This window comes from Megalops cyprinoides, chromosome 5, assembly GCF_013368585.1.
Source record: "Megalops cyprinoides isolate fMegCyp1 chromosome 5, fMegCyp1.pri, whole genome shotgun sequence".
NCBI lineage: Eukaryota > Metazoa > Chordata > Actinopteri > Elopiformes > Megalopidae > Megalops > Megalops cyprinoides.
In genome coordinates this window covers 40,301,439-40,317,571 of record NC_050587.1, presented here as the reverse complement: position 1 = coordinate 40,317,571, position 16,133 = coordinate 40,301,439, and the positions used below count along the sequence as shown (strand labels likewise).

Here is a 16,133-nt window from a genome sequence, read left to right as displayed (position 1 = left end):
TTTTTCCACTTATGAATATAAAGATATATATTCTTATTTAAAATATATTATTAAATATGTCACGAGAGGAATATTTCACAAATTTACAAGCCACCCTTTCAGAATAAGACGTTTTCCACAATCCATGACAGTTGTAAATGAGCAGTCCATGTGTCAAGAAAAATCTCACTTTTTGAGGGGTCAGTGCTAACCTTTAATGAAGTGAAAACAATAAGCGTTGACGATGAATTATCTGGCTGAATTAAATAATTGCTTCTATTAGAAAGTAATTAAAATAAGAGTTATTATTAATTGACTTCTTTTCTATGTTTAAATCGTCACACCATTCGGGCTACCTTCGGACAAATTAGCAAAACTAACTTTGAATCTAACGTCACCCGCCCATGACATCATAATAATGCTGCGCTGACAACCACACCAGAGACTGGCACCCCGCTTGCTTGTTTCATTGGTAAATATATGACTTTGTCACGCCCCTCAGTGCTGCGTCTTTTCCATTCTATTGGCTAATACACTGTCCGTTGAGCTGTGTCCACGCCCTGTTTGCCAGCGTGTTCGATTGACTCGCAGAGAATCGCTTGGTTGCCTGAGCCTAAAAGTGACAGCGATATTTTACATGTTTGGATGCAACGCAGGAAAAAGCAGCGAAACAAGAAATAATAAAGCGATATAACTACACGAACCACTCACCATGGAGTCGTATGACATCATAGCTAACCAGCCTGTTGTCATTGATAATGTAAGTACAGGATCTCCCGCATCCACGCCCTAACGCTTCCTTAACCGGCCGCTAAATGGCTGTTATTGCATTGTTATTGATTCTGTACGCTGCATCCGCAAAGCCTTTACAAAGAAAATAACCTCACATCAGTCTGAAAACACTCTCGTTTAATTTACTGAAGTAGTAAGCTTGCAAACTATTCCAGAAACGGAGAAAAGGACGACCGAAAATGTGCTTTTCTCATACAGCTGATCGCCGGTGCTACACTAGTTAGCTAGCTGCGGCCATTGTCATTTTCATCGTATTGATCTTCCTGACCAGAAGTGCTGCAGGCAAATCTGTAATGTAATTCTACAGCATGGTATTGAAAGCGCCAAGCACGATCTGAATATTTAGTTCGCTTGCTGGCTAGCAGCGTTCCAGCTCTTAAATGTAAACTGTTTTGCTTGCTAGCTAGGTGCATGTATGCCTTGCGGGAGACAGACCCCGCCTAGCTAGCAGCAGGCTCATACCATTACAGTATAGCGAACGTAAGTGAATCAAACAGCTAATGTCTGTATGACAACGAGAGCTGAGTGAAATAAGCGTATCAAATCAAAGAAAACAGTGTATGTGTGACAGACGCGGATCAGATTTTTTATCTGATCTAAGAAGAGATTACACATTAGGATAAGATGATTAGCTAGCTGCACAAAATGAGCTGTTGTCCAGCTGCCTGGATGCATGGGGATTCGTCCAGTGCTCACGAAGAGAGCAAACTGGCAAGTTTGCCTGATACACATATTTTTCTCTAAAGCTCGCCATGCATGTATCTAAAACGCAGACCACCTTCAGTAACAGTCTGTAGGACATTACGCGACAGGCACAGGACATCCTCGTGGCCTTTATGCAGGCTTGGTTTGGAAACAGGCTGCAAAAATGCTGCTCGTCTTGTTCCGTTAATGTTGAAAAACTCATAGCGCTACATGCTAGTTTGTGTACCGACCTCTGTAACTCATGCCTAAAGATTACGGTAGACAGTTATTCCACATGTGAAATCTTTGCTGTAATTTTAACATGAGGTCGGGCAGCTGCTGTGAGCAGCGGCTTTGCGTGCGCTGGCCCGGGGAGGGCGGCTGGTGACTCAGCTGCAGGGGACTCCGTGTATCTGCGTGGGAGGGGCTATTTAGGAGCTGTGGGTTAACTGTGTCCTGAGGTGCTGTCTCATGACTGGGCCAGACAAGTGGATCATTGATGGCAGGGGACAAATGGAAATAAAACTGGATCAGATATCTGGCGAACATCTGCCTGCATCGTCTCTGTTTCTCTTTCAGGGTTCAGGCGTCATCAAAGCTGGCTTCGCCGGAGACCAGATCCCCAAATACTGCTTCCCAAACTAGTAAGCCTGCGTTTGCAAACCTGCTTTCACACCTGTCTTTGACTGTGGTCCATCCCGGGGTGATGGGAAAAGGGGAAGTTTTGGGAGAAGATAATGTGACTTATCCTTTTCTGTTATGTTTCCAGTGTGGGACGTCCCAAGCATGTACGGGTGATGGCGGGTGCCCTCGAGGGCGACCTCTTCATTGGCCCAAAAGCTGAGGTAAAGTTTGTGGCCCCCCACTTTCATCTGTGAACGGACCCCATTTTTGAGAATTTTAGCATGTCTGGTTATGACGTCTGCTTCAGTGGATCCAAGAATGGAACCGTTTAGGAGACTACCCCAAACACACAAGCCCACACATACACACACACACACACTTTCATGACATGAGGATCTCCAAAATCCACTATACAGTGGATTAGAGGTCACATTTTATTCATTTTAGCTAGTTTGTATGACCCGTGCACTAGGTAGGAAATGCACCAGTTTTTAAGAGCCACACTGATTTCACATGGAAATAACTCCTTTTCTGTTTGAACATAGTAGAGTGACCTATCAACCTTCTCTCTCACCCAGCCCATTCTCATTCTGCCTCTCACTTTCTGCCCCTCTTACCTGGTCTCCCTCCCTCCCTCCCTCCCTCCCTCTCTCTGCAGGAGCACAGGGGGTTGCTGTCAGTGAGGTATCCTATGGAACACGGCATTGTGAAGGACTGGAATGATATGGAGCGTATCTGGCAGTACGTGTACTCCAAGGAGCAGCTGCAGACCTTCTCTGAGGAGGTGAGGCCTTTCGCAGAGCTTCTCTCAGTGCTGCTGTTGTCACCTCACGGCGACAGCATCCCTTTGCTCCCCACGCACTTCTCCTTCTGTGCCACCACCCGTCCTCCCTGGGACCAGACCTGATTGAACCTGGCAGTGTGGTGCTATATTTACCCTCTCACACCCCACAGATTTTCGCATCAGATATTTCTGATTTTTCACTCCACCCTCTTCTACCTCTTCACGCAGCTGCAGAAACCTTTTGCAAAGGGCAGCAAATCCAGATCAGATTTTACTTTTTTCTGCTGATATCTGTATCGCTCAGTGTTAGTTACTAGCTGGAAGTTCTGTACTCTGATGTGTGATGCATTCCTGTTTGACATGCTCTATCTCTCCCTCCCTTTTTGCCTCCTTTTCCAAGCATCCTGTGCTTCTCACAGAGGCGCCCTTGAACCCCAGTAAGAACCGGGAGCGGGCGGCCGAGGTGTTCTTCGAGACCTTCAACGTACCGGCCCTCTTCATCTCGATGCAGGCCGTCCTCAGCCTGTGAGTCTGGACCTCCCTGCCCTGTGGTTACAGTGGTCCCTTCAGACACAGAGGGTTGTGGGTTCAATGCCCGACCGAGTCAGCTGTAAACACGGTGCCACCTTCTACATTTCACTTCACCCCAGTGTTCCCTCCTTCCTCTACACGTCCTTGTTTAGGACGTTTCAGTTGGTAGCAGGAGGTTCAGGTACTGCTTGTGTTGCTGTGCAACCTGCAGATGTTCTGTTTTAGTCCACGCTCCTTCAAGAACATTCACAAAGAGACAGCAAATCAAAGCACTTGTAGCTGCAACAGTGGCAGAGACAGAGCTTTCAGTGTGGAGCCCGCAGCGCTGAGTGTCTGGCCCGTGTGTAGAATATCTCTGCAATGGTACCTGCTGCACCTCTGCCTTGTGCTCAGCATTAAAGAAGAGGGGGTTTGTGGGTAACGTAAAGACTCGTGTCATGCGCAGGGCTCACAGCTCCAAAATCTGACCCTGTGGGTCATCCAGTCCGGGGTGCAGCTCCAAAATCTGACCCTGTGGGTCATCCAGTCCCGGGTGCAGAGGGGATTGTGGTCAGTGTGGCAGGCTGTTGCTAAGGCTGAAGGGAAGTGTAATGGCCGAGTGGGGGTGATGTAACTGCAGGTACGCCACGGGGCGAACGACGGGTGTGGTTCTGGATGCGGGCGACGGGGTGACCCACGCCGTGCCGATCTACGAGGGCTTCGCCATCCCGCACTCCATCATGCGCGTGGACATCGCCGGCCGTGACGTCTCCCGCTACCTGCGCCTGCTGCTACGAAAGGAGGGCTACGACTTCCACACCTCCGCCGAGTTCGAGGTGGTGCGCACCATCAAAGAGGTGCGGGGTGCGGCGAGGGGGCTGGATGGGGGAGGGACGGGGGCGGGAGCGGGGCGGGGTGCGCGCCTACACACACACACACACACACACACACACACATGCTTACACCCTCCCCCAGGACTCTGCACTGTAAAGGGTCTCATCGGTTAGCCAGAGTCAAGCAGGGTCCTATTCCAAGTATTGCCTCCCCTCCTCCAGCACCGAGCAGACAGACGTGTCAGATACAGCTTGTAGCTGTAATTTTCTTATTTAGGTGCTAATCAGAATTGAAAGGAACTGATGAACATTGCAACAGAACCGGTAAGTTGTCAGTTTTTAGGATGTTGCTTAGAATTGTGCTCCATCTCTGAGGTGCTGATCCTCTTCCCCCAGCTGGATGCTCTGATGCTCAGTGATGTTTGTTCTTGTTGCTTGTGCCACCGACGGCCTTATACAACGGCCTTAATAAGAGCGTCTGCCAAGCAATTTAATGACATTATTATTATTACTACTACAACACAAGGCGTAATCATTACAGTAATGAGTGTTGTGGCTGTGATCAGGGGCACTCAATAAGCAGAGGGTGGAGTCTCACGTCTGCCACCCAGGTAGCCTCTGTGCAGGTGTGAGAGTGACCTGGGTGCCTGTGTCCCCTTGCAGAGGGCGTGCTACCTGTCCCTGAACCCCCAGAAGGACGAGACCCTGGAGACGGAGAAGGCGCAGTACACCCTCCCAGACGGCAGCACGCTGGATGTCAGTGCTCGAACCCGAGTTCTCACCTGTCTGCATGCTCGCTAACATGAGCCCCTTACACATACACACTCCATGGGGGGGGGGTGCCTCAGCTGCATCCTCCTCCAAATGTAGCTTTTATTTATGCATTCCAGTTATTTCCTGTCCTGAATGTGATATGTGATGCTTCTTCTCCACAAAGTATAAATTACACTCCACAGTCATAACAGTTTACATACAAAGTAATGGACATCAGAGTGGTCAGACACTCGCAGCTCAGGTGACCTCATCTTCACGCACATGGAGTTTGACTGCATCGCGTGAGGCTGTCTGGGCCTACAGGACTCTCAGACACTCTCTGTGGGAGAGTGTTGGTTCCGACTTCTGCATTATCCCGTCCTGCAGATCGGACCAGCTCGCTTCCGTGCCCCAGAGCTGCTGTTCCGGCCGGACCTGATTGGGGACGAGAGTGAGGGCATCCACGAGGTGCTGGCCTTCGCCATCCAGAAGTCAGACATGGACCTGAGACGCACCCTCTTCTCCAACATTGTGCTGTCCGGGGGCTCCACGCTCCTCAAAGGTGACTCCGGCTGGCTGTTCCCACTCCCACCTGCTCCCTCTGTCTGTGTCCAACACACCTGCCTCTCTTTGCTTCTCCTCTCTCTCCCTTCTCTCTCTCCTCTTCCTTTCTCTCTCTCTGCTGCTGTTTCCTCTTTTCCCTCCCTCCTCTTCCTCCTCCATCTAAACCCCCTCCTCTCCCTCCCTCCTTTTCTCTCCCTCCCCCTGCCTCTCCTCTACCCCTGTGCTTCACCTCTCTGCTCCTCCTTTGCTTGCTCCACACACTTTTTCCGTACAGAATGGTACTCAGTTCCTTCTCTGCCATATGAATAAGACCAAGAACAGTGACCTGGGCTACACTGATGTGCACGTTATGATGATACGTACAGTGCCGATGCAGGTAGAAAGCGTGGTTTGGGCATTAGCAGTAATCCACAGCGGTGTGATATGAAATGAGCAGAAGCAGACCTCTCTCACCCGTGTGCAGGAGAAAGGCTTCGGTCTCTGGGTGAAACATGCTCATCTCCTCTCTCTGTTTCTGCAGGGTTTGGGGATCGCTTGTTAAGTGAAGTGAAGAAGCTGGCACCCAAAGATGTTAAAATTAAGGTACGCTAATGAAGGTGGATTCATGTTAGTGAAGGATGTCTCAGAGATTCTGTGCCTTTAACCCCTGTGTCCTTCTGTAGATCTCTGCACCGCAGGAGAGATTGTACTCCACATGGATTGGGTAAGACCCCAGAATCCTCTCTTATCTTGTCTCAACCACAACCACAAGCATGTTGTGTGAGATTATTTTATGGCGCCCCCGCTGGTGAAACAGATCTACTACCATGTTCACACACTTGCCTCAGAGCTCTGGTAACAGGATGAAAAATAGCTGGTTTTCAGTGGGAACTTTGTAGCTGAGAGCATTAGACTCTGCTTTGTTTTAGTGTAGCGAAAATAGACTTGGGATAAGTGTTCTCTCCACTTCCCTTACTTCAACCACTAGGAAGACACATCAGCCAATCAGGAGGTATAGCATTTGTGCTGTAATCTATCTCCATAATAACCTAACCTGTGGAATACAGTGTATTTGCTTATGTGGGGGGTTGGGGGGACCACTGTAAAGAATTTCAGCTGAATTGGTGAGCCAGTGTAGTGCCACCCCCAGCATGGTTCAGCCTGTGTGCTGCTCTGAAGCTTCTCTGAGTGTGTCATAAGATGAGCCACGTCGTGTGGGACTGATGTGATCCCCCCCCCCCCCCCCCCCCACACACTTCCTGCAGGGGCTCCATCCTGGCCTCGCTGGACACCTTTAAGAAGATGTGGGTCTCCAAGAAGGAATACGAGGAAGACCGTGCCCGTGCCATCCACAGAAAGACCTTCTAACCTGGGACAGGGTGCACTGAGTCCCCCCCACCCCACACCCCACACCCCCCCTGCCCCCCCCGGATAGAGATAAGCCAGAACCCGCCCGTGCGCAGCCCGGCACGCCTTCTGTAGCCCCACCCCCTTCTGCTGGGGTCACCAGCCAGGACTGGCAAAGGGTTATGGGTAGGCAGTCTCAGTCAGACATGCACTCCCACTCCCCCTCGTATCCCTCGTCCCCCTGACCTCTGCCATCCCCTAAAAGATAAACACAGGTGCATCTCCAGCATTCTGGGCTCCACTGAAGATAAATACAATGCCATGTACCCAGCCCAGTTATAAAACCTTTACATCATCATATCTCCTCTCTCCTTAAGGCAGTGAACGGTGAATGTTTTGCTCTGGCTGTGTGAATTCCATGCCCAAGTCTCCTCAGATCATCGTTGTCTCCTGAGCACTCTTGGCCCTCACGGTCATTGAAGGAAACAGTCGCTTTTTGTTCTTCTGATTTTATTTGAGTTCCCGTGTGTTCACATCATGGTTACATGTTCTGGATATGATGAGGTTGAACCGTACTCGCTGCTAGACGGTAGCTCATTGAATTGATGTCTTCATTTATTGACGCTATTTTCATGGTTTATAAGTCTCAAGGGTGCATCCCTCTCAGTCAGGGGATAGGATTTGCCAGCCCGTACGCCACTCAGAGCGGTAAATGGCATATCGGTCACTGAGCACCGTGTGTACAGCCAGCTTCTGCAGATGCTTCACGCTGGGTGTAGAGCCTGTTCCTGTGTCAGCATGTAGTGTCCATGCATTCCTGCCGTAAGGCGGTTGGAGTTCTGGGGAAAAAAAACTACATTGTTATTAGAGTGACGTAACCTGGGTGGAGTTTTAATTTGTGGGGCAGAAGACCTGTGTGATCCATGAAACTCACTCACCTTGATGGTCAGACCTGATGGGGTGAGCATTCTGCAGCACTCTGACGCGGTTCTGATCCAGAATAGCATTGGCAGCACAGGTGAGCACCTGCAGGCTCTTTGGAGAAGACCAGGTAAAGGAGCGGAGAGGTCTGATCTGATGCACCTTCAGATGCTATAACGGTTTTTTTTTTTGTCCGGGGGAAGAGGGGAGATGGGAAGTGATTTCTGTCCAATCCTCCAGTCCTATTGTCATTGCTCCTTTGTAGGGGGATTCTCAACCTGTGCACCTGCATTGGAAAGACCAACCTGCCTGGCTGTTTTTTTTTTTTGTTTATTTTTTGTTAAATTTTTAAGGTTATGAAATTCATCAGCCTTGTGTACAGTGGATTGCTATTTAAAAACGTCATGAAAAAGAAATCGCAAAACAGAGGACTAAAATGTACAATACCGTTTATCTGAGTGTGGCTAGCACTTTTAATTTTGTAAATTCATTATAATAAATGAAGTAATGACTGCTGTCTGACATGGACTTTCGTGTTTTTATTTGTTGTGAACTTGTTCGCTGAAGAAGACATGAGATGTTTTTCAGAAGTATTTGATCTGGTGTCCTCTCCACTGCGTAAGCACGAGTGAACTATGCTGACTCTGTATGTCCAATCATTTGAAAATGATCAACTAATACTTTTAATATTTAGCTGTATGTTTTAAGTGGGTTATGTGGGTTGTTCGTATTCTTCTGAAAATGCACCTTAAAAAACTGGTAGACAAAGTTCTTTACTATCTGCACAAGCAAAGAGCTACCAGGCGTTTTCTATAAATTCATGAGAATATAGGGTTTTCGTTAACGTTCCATAATCCTGTACAAATGGAAATTCCAACACATATTTTTATAATTTGAGGTAACCTCTGTGAAGATAGTGTGGGAATCAGTGTACTGATGGTGGTCCTGCCGCTTCTGATTGGTTACATTTGCGCTTGCGCTCTGCGCTCTCGCTCCGTGATTGGTCTGTGGTGGTCAGTGGCTCTAATCGCCCTTCAGGAAGTGCTGTCTTCCTGGGTTAAGTTGTGGCAAACAAGCTATCCTCTTAGCCAGCGGTTTGTTTTTATTTTTATTTTATAGTAAAGTTTCCGCAAAAATGAGACGGGTGACTCTCTTCGTCAATGGGAGCTCCAGGAACGGCAAGGTATGTCGCTGAGAAAACACGGCTGGGATTTAAGCAAACCTGCTAACCAGATAGCTATCTGTCCCCAAAATAAGACCAATGCCTCCAGCATTTACAATGGCAGTATCTCAAGCAAACAGCACCGAAGGCGATTAAGATTAGTAAAATCGCTGCTATTTTACGTGTTATATGGCGGCGTTATAGAGAGCTTAGTTAGGTAAGCACCGTAGCAAGCAGTGCTGTTTCTACACTCTACTTCCGCATCTTCAAAATGATCAAACCGTCACTAAACTTCTGCCGTCTAGGTCGTCTGAAGTCCTTGTAAATGCAAATGCAGTTTTGTTGTATCGGTCAGAATTATTAGCTGCCTACATACATCCTGAAGGAAAACGGCAATGCAGCCAGGTCGTTAAAGTGCAGATCGCAACACATTAACCAGCAGCTGTTGTTAGAGAATGCTCCTCATGTCGCAGCTGCTGTAACGGCACCGGGTGCGTTCACTGACGGCGGAATTCGTGGCTCGGTGCTCAGGTTGTGCTGGTTTTCCTGAATCCAGGTGTGAGGAATGGACCACAGCTTTTACAGATGCGGCGGTTGTTTAAATCTTCCGTTTCAGGTCGTGGCAGTGTACGGAACGCTGGTCGATCTGCTGTCGGTAGCCAGCAGTAAGCTGGGAATCAAGGGCTCCAGCATTTACAATGGCAAAGGAGGCTTGATCGACGACATAGCCCTCATCAGGTAAGGTTACGTGGGTAATATAGTGCCTGCATGTATTTAAAGATAGATTGCATTTGTAGATACTCTTCCTGCAGTTTGCTTAAACCCATGCACGCACAATATTAGTGTTAGTAGCTCTAGCAGTGTGTAAAACGGCTTTTTAACAAGAGTTTGAAGAAATAATGCGAACTGTTTTTATTAATGATCACGCATTCCTACTAAACCATGTCCATTAAAATTGTAGTTAAAAGTATTCGTGTTGCCTTTTGCCGCAGGGACGATGACGTGTTGTATGTTTCTGAAGGAGACTCCTTCGTTGGTGAGTTACTTCATTAAAAGAAAAGCGATTGGTGTCACCGTCGTGTGTTTGTGTCGAATCCGTTGAATTCTGTAAATCAGAATGTGGTTTTACAAGGTTTCCGCTGCCACGCCTCAGACGCTGAAGCTGTTTTGCCCGGTTTGTATCAGACCCGCAGGACGACGGCAGAGATTCCGGGCAGTTCGGGTTCCGGGCTCACACTGACTGGCTGACCCTGAACGTCGGGGGCCGCTGCTTCACAACCACGCGGTGATTAAACCATTAACAATATCAAATGACTGATTCATACCTGACTGCTACACCCAAAGAAATCTGGCCGGTAATGTTCATGAGCTTAGTTTTTAAACGGGAGTAGCACCTCGGTGGGGAGCAGTGACCCGTGACTTTATGGTTGACATTTACTTTACTTTATTTCATATTCAGGCAGAATATTTGGGCAGAATCTCTCATCCACAGTTACTTATGAAACGAAGGTACATAAGTGCCTATAATACATTAATGATTCTACAATTGAAGGTGGGAAAGGAAATCTCCTGATATATAGTTTGGTAGTGTAATGGTAGCGTAATGGTAGTGTAATAGTAGTGTCTGTTATGGCTGCATTGGTGCCTTGGCTGTGTGGTTGGACTGCTTGCTGTGACATGCCCATGTAATCTCTCTTTGCTCTGATTTCAGGAGCACGCTGATCAGCAAGGAGCCGGACAGTATGCTGGCACACATGTTCCGGGACAAAGGTCAGAGAATTTACTTGTGTCGCCATGGAAACGCCTCTTCTAGTGATATTTCGCATTCATCTTTCCATTTATGTGGTAGCCTTTGATTATATTAAACAGTAATGTAATATGAAGGTTTTAATGATGTTTGATTCTTTGGATATGAATATGTTCATTCTCCTGTGTATGATCACACTGAGCATGCATGTTGTGGTTTGTTTTCATTTCTAGTTTTTCATTGGTTTTTGCTTCATCTGAGTGTCCTAGATGCTGTGCGTATTCTCATGCGTGCAGAAAGAAAACCCAGGTTCCTTTGTTCCTCTCCCCTCCACCCCCGCAGATGTGTGGGGGAACAGGCAGGACGAGGGCGGGGCCTACCTGATCGACCGCAGCCCAGATTACTTTGAGCCCATCCTCAACTACCTGCGTCACGGCCAGCTCATCGTCAACGAGGGAATCAACCTGCTGGGTGGGTGTGGCCTCACAGGTGTACAGAGACGCGTTCACAGTCATGCATGGGCACACGTGCACACACACACACACACACACACACACACACACACACACACATGCATATATACCCACATATGCACATGACCCACTTTAACCTCTCAGAAAAAGTGCAGAAATCTATGCATACTCAAGAGATAGTCCGCTTCTGCAGTCTCTGTGGACGGGCAATCAGTGATTTTAAAGACATGCGCTTTGACATTTCACTCTCTGTGGAAGTGACTCAGCTTACTGGTTTTCTCACTCAGGTGTTTTGGAAGAGGCGCGCTTCTTTGGCATGGAGCAGCTGGCCGAGCAGCTGGAGGGACTTATAAAGGTAAGCCAGGTCACAGCTGTGAGGACGCACATCTTCTCTGCAGCTCAGCTGACACAGCGCCCCCTAAAGGAGGGGAAGTACAGTCCTGTGGGTGACTGAGGTTCCTTCTCTCTGTAGTGCTGCTATCCTGGATGCAATGCATAGTGCAGTTTACTCTCACTGCGGGAAGAGCTGTTACTTCAGTCTGGGACACTACAACATAATAGTGCATCCTTATATCATTGCTCATCTGTGATAGGATGACTTTTCTGTGCCATTTTCCAATCACAGACACTGAATTTCCTTGTGTATTTGCCCACCTTTTGCCCAGAGGCACATCTGACTAACAGGAAAGTAATAAATCAGACACCTTGTGTAGAATCAGAGTGCACAGTGGGCAAGATGTATCAGCATGACTCTTTCCAGTTCATATTACAATAGAGCAGTGAAACAGAAAAAATGTGCATAAATATCACTGCCAACATCATGGCAAGGTGTGTTCACATTACACTCCAGGTCTCTGTTCAGTTGAACACTTGTGACTTTACCTCATGTCTACCAATGTTTTGAGCCAAAATGTCTGCTTGTCCTAGAATAACCAGCCCCCGGATGACCACTCCCCCATCTCCCGCAAGGAGTTTGTGCGCTTCCTGCTGGCCACGCCCACAAAGGCTGAACTGCGCTGTCAGGTACGGGAGACTCCTGGTTGTTTTGCACCCAGCACTGGGAAATGTCCCAGTGTAGATTCAGGCTGATATTTGGGAAAGAAGCTTTCTCTTGCTGTCATCCTCAGCGGCATGAACATAAAATGAGCCACAGACTTTTACCCTTTCTCTCTTTCCCTCTGTCCCTCTCTCTCAGGGTCTGAATTTCAGTGGAGCGGACCTCTCGCGCCTTGACTTGCGCTACATCAACTTCAAGATGGCCAACCTGAGCCACTGCAACCTGACTCACACCAACCTCTGCTGTGCCAATCTGGAGCGGGCCGACCTGTCTGGCGCCAGCCTCGATGTGAGTCCTCGCCCACGTCTCTCTGTCTGTCTTTCTGTCTGACTGCACGGGTTAAAGATCTCCGGTCCCACGCCAGAAGTCCGGCGTGCAGAGATTTTAGATCAGGCAATGAATTATTACTAGCGTATACCAGACCAGAACGCAATTCTGTTAAAAACTATCACTGATGTGGTCTTTTTTCGGATGAGTTTTAACCAATGGTAGCCTGTTTAGGTGACTTACTGGCACGAGAGCACTGTTCTTATCCAATCAGCATCTAGTTTCAACTTTCTGTGAGGCGGTGCCAGGAATTATTTGCGAGGAATATGCATTGAAATAGACGGAGCATGGAAGCGAAAAACTTGTGAAGGTTGGCGCAGACACAAGCACAGTAGAACGGGGGGTGAAAAGTAAACGGCGATAGGCTTGGTTAGATGAAAACGGTAATGACGGACAAACGTTCAGCGTATGTTGTCACAAATTAAACGAGCCCGGGAGCTGCTTTGCACCGTGTGTTCGAAAAAAATACAGCATGGGACAAGCAGCAAAAGGTGTTGTCTCGGCATGATACAGATAACTCCCTCACACAAAGCAGCTGTTCGGGCTCTTCATTATATGTCAACGTTGCCGGGAGCTGCGGCCACTGTAGCTGCTGCCGCTTCATCCATCCAAGACCGCGTGTGCCATCATAAAGTCCGCATTTATAGTGGAGCATGACCTGTCTTTCAGGATAGTGCCAGTTCACTAGTTGACTTGTGCTAAACATCACAACATAAACAACGTCTGATTCTGTGATGATGACTCATGCTGTTGTAACACAACATCTTCCTACTCGACCAACTTTTATTGAAGTTGCACTTTTCATTTTTAATAGCATTTAAGAAAAAGGGAAACACTTTTAATTTGAGCACGGTAATACAAAATTGTATTAATGTATTTTTTTTTGTTTTACAATTTTGAATTAAAGTTGTTGTGGTAACACTAAATGTACGTGTGTCCCATTTTGTTACCCCTGCCTGCCCAAAAAAAAAACATTTCAGGCTTAGAAAAATGAGTTGCTTTAAGCCCTGTGCCTGTCTGTCGGTCTCTCTCTGTTTCCCTGCTGTCTGTCTGTCTGTCTGTCTGACTGACTGTCTGTCTGTCTCTCTCTCTCTGTCTCTGTTTCACTGTTTTTCGCCCTGTTGTCTGTACTCCTGGCTCCTGGTCACTGATTTTGTCTTAAAATGTGTTAAAATGGCTAACTGCCTTATTGGAATTCTGTCCTTTAGAAAAACAGTGCCTGTGTTCAGTTTTAGAATGGCGGTCTCTGTGATTCACTCACTGCCCTGTTAAAGCCTATACTCCTGTGTTTCCAGGGTGCTAACCTGCAGGGGGTGAAGATGCTGTGCTCCCATGCCGAAGGTGCTTCTCTGAAGGGCTGCAATTTTGAGGACCCCGCTGGGCTCAAGGCCAATCTGGAGGGTGAGAGTCTCTGTGATTCTCTGTGTGGATTAGCAGGACACTCAGAGCCAGGCTGAGATGCTGTGATTCTGTGATTCTCTGCGTGGAGCAGGAAGCTCAGAGCCAGGCTGTGGTGCTGGGCCGCTGTTCGGCCTCTGACTGCACTGTGCCCGCAGGTGCCAACCTGAAGGGCGTGGACATGGAGGGCAGTCAGATGACCGGCATTAACCTGCGCGTGGCCACGCTGAAGAACGCCAAGCTCAAGAACTGCAACCTGCGAGGAGCCACTCTGGCCGGCACTGACCTGGAGGTGCTCTCTCTGACATACCGCCCAGTAGTTCAGCTCTGACTCACCAGATACAGTGTCCATGCAGAAGGGTCTTGCAAAGAATTAGGTGCTCCCTGAATGTAAGTCAGTAAGTTTCCTAGAGAGGACACCAGGCACGCTATTTATGTACCAAGTCAGTGGCGGCAGGGTGGTGTGGCAGTAGGGAGCAGGGCTCATAACCCAAAGGTTATTGGTTCGATTCCTCACGAGGGCACTGGGCACTTAACCCAGAATTGCCTCAGTAAATATCCAGCTGTGTAAATGGTATTTTAACCTATGTAAGTTGCTCTGGATGAAAGTGTCTGCTAAGCAACCTAGTATAAATCTCAATGGGGTGAATTAGAACTGTGGGGTCCTTAGACAGCTGCATAGTTACTTTGAAGCAGGAGTCTTTTGCGCACGCCATTTCTTTGAACATGCGTATAAGATTGATTACCTTTTTGATACCATATGTTGGGCAACAGACTGAATGTGTTCTGGCTCTCTGTTCTCATTGGCTGCTGTCCTGCAGAATTGCGACCTATCGGGCTGCGACCTGCAGGAGGCTAACCTGAGAGGGTCCAACGTGAAGGGGGCGATATTCGAGGAGATGCTGACGCCACTGCACATGTCCCAGAGTGTCAGATAACACCCTGGCGGTGCCCGTGCCTTCCCCGCCCCACCCGCCCACAGCCAACCCCCGCGCACCCTGCGGACACGCCTCCATTTCCGCTAATGACATTGCCCAAGATTCTCTACCGTGCCAAGATGTTCTACACTGTGCGTTTCACATTGAAGATTCTGTCCGTAATACTGAGTGTTCCACCGGCGGCGCTCCGGAACTCCCGCGCTTCCATAGTGCCAGACCAGCTTTTTCCAAACCCGGAGGGAACGCAGAGAGTGCAGTGATCTCGTTTATAAACACAGGCCTCGGTTTTCCCAGTCTGTGTTGTCATGCATGTGTGAGGTGTCATACTCCTTCAAAGCCTCCGTCCTGCGCTCATTGTAGCCCTGAGCCGTTGGTCCTGATCATTGAAACAAGGCCAGTCTTTTCTTATTTGCTGTTTTTCAGAAACCCGAATGAATAAGTGTTACTGGTGGCAGTGCTAATGTCTGCTGTATGTGTTCAGTCAGTGGGTCCTGTCTGGACAGCTATACCTGCCAGTGGTTTGGACTCAGCATTTATTTTCTTTTGCCTTTGATCAAACTTGCACCATTCCTGTACTGTATATATGCACAGCAAGTCAACAGATCAGCTAACTTATAATGCAGCAGTGGTGAGTGTCTGTTTCTGCAGTAACCTGTAGCTTAAACTGGTTTGTATTAACTGTATATCCTCAGTTTCCAGTGTGGAGGGTAATTCTGTATTATATGGTTCCCCAGGAGGTAAGAACAGCCCTTTTAGATGCTGAAGGTGCAGGATCATCACCATACTGTATTTTCTGTTACCAGTGCACCTTGAGAAAACTGTAAATATGTTTTGTATTTTTTTATTTACAAACTAATTTAAAGTGTTTTAACATATTCATAGGCATAACTCACTCTATTCACTGTAAGTGTAAGTTCAGTGTTTAGGATTGGTTGGAAGACCAAGAGAACAGTGACTTCAGGAAACTCTCCACTGTGATGTCATAATAAAGAAAGAAACTTTACAGGCCACAGCATTTGGGATCATAAGATCACCAGGTCTCTGCTCTATGCTTTATTTGCCATTTCTGAGTTCACAAGGCCTTGCTCTCCTGTCTCAGTTCTGAGAGCTATTGAAGTACAGAAACCTGACAAATAAAGCTGCATTACCAATTATGAGCTCTAGAGGGCGAGTAGAACTGCATGTGGAATGAGAACCAGTGTCATAATTCTTTTTACCACCAGAGGGCAGCAGCCTATCAGCCAGTTGAGGTAGGGATGCT

At 47.9% G+C, this 16,133-nt stretch overlaps 2 protein-coding genes across 2 annotated transcripts; both read left to right on the top strand.

Moving 5' to 3' along the window:
• Positions 1 to 557: 557 nt before the first annotated feature.
• On the top strand, positions 558 to 6,908 carry actr1 (actin related protein 1, centractin). Its single transcript, XM_036529326.1, has 11 exons — positions 558 to 739; positions 2,035 to 2,099; positions 2,225 to 2,300; positions 2,738 to 2,863; positions 3,264 to 3,388; positions 4,014 to 4,230; positions 4,870 to 4,962; positions 5,347 to 5,521; positions 6,044 to 6,105; positions 6,186 to 6,226; positions 6,768 to 6,908. Exons 1-11 carry the CDS (start codon positions 692 to 694, stop codon positions 6,868 to 6,870), a joined length of 1,131 nt encoding a protein of 376 aa, XP_036385219.1. The 5' UTR covers positions 558 to 691; the 3' UTR covers positions 6,871 to 6,908.
• A 1,914-nt stretch (positions 6,909 to 8,822) lies between these two features.
• Positions 8,823 to 15,875, top strand: kctd9b (potassium channel tetramerization domain containing 9b). Its single transcript, XM_036529287.1, has 12 exons — positions 8,823 to 8,953; positions 9,549 to 9,670; positions 9,925 to 9,968; positions 10,118 to 10,217; positions 10,644 to 10,702; positions 11,022 to 11,150; positions 11,440 to 11,507; positions 12,080 to 12,175; positions 12,348 to 12,497; positions 13,832 to 13,937; positions 14,093 to 14,226; positions 14,756 to 15,875. The coding sequence occupies exons 1-12, from the start codon at positions 8,906 to 8,908 to the stop codon at positions 14,870 to 14,872; spliced, it is 1,173 nt and encodes a 390-aa protein (XP_036385180.1). The 5' UTR covers positions 8,823 to 8,905; the 3' UTR covers positions 14,873 to 15,875.
• Positions 15,876 to 16,133: the final 258 nt, after the last annotated feature.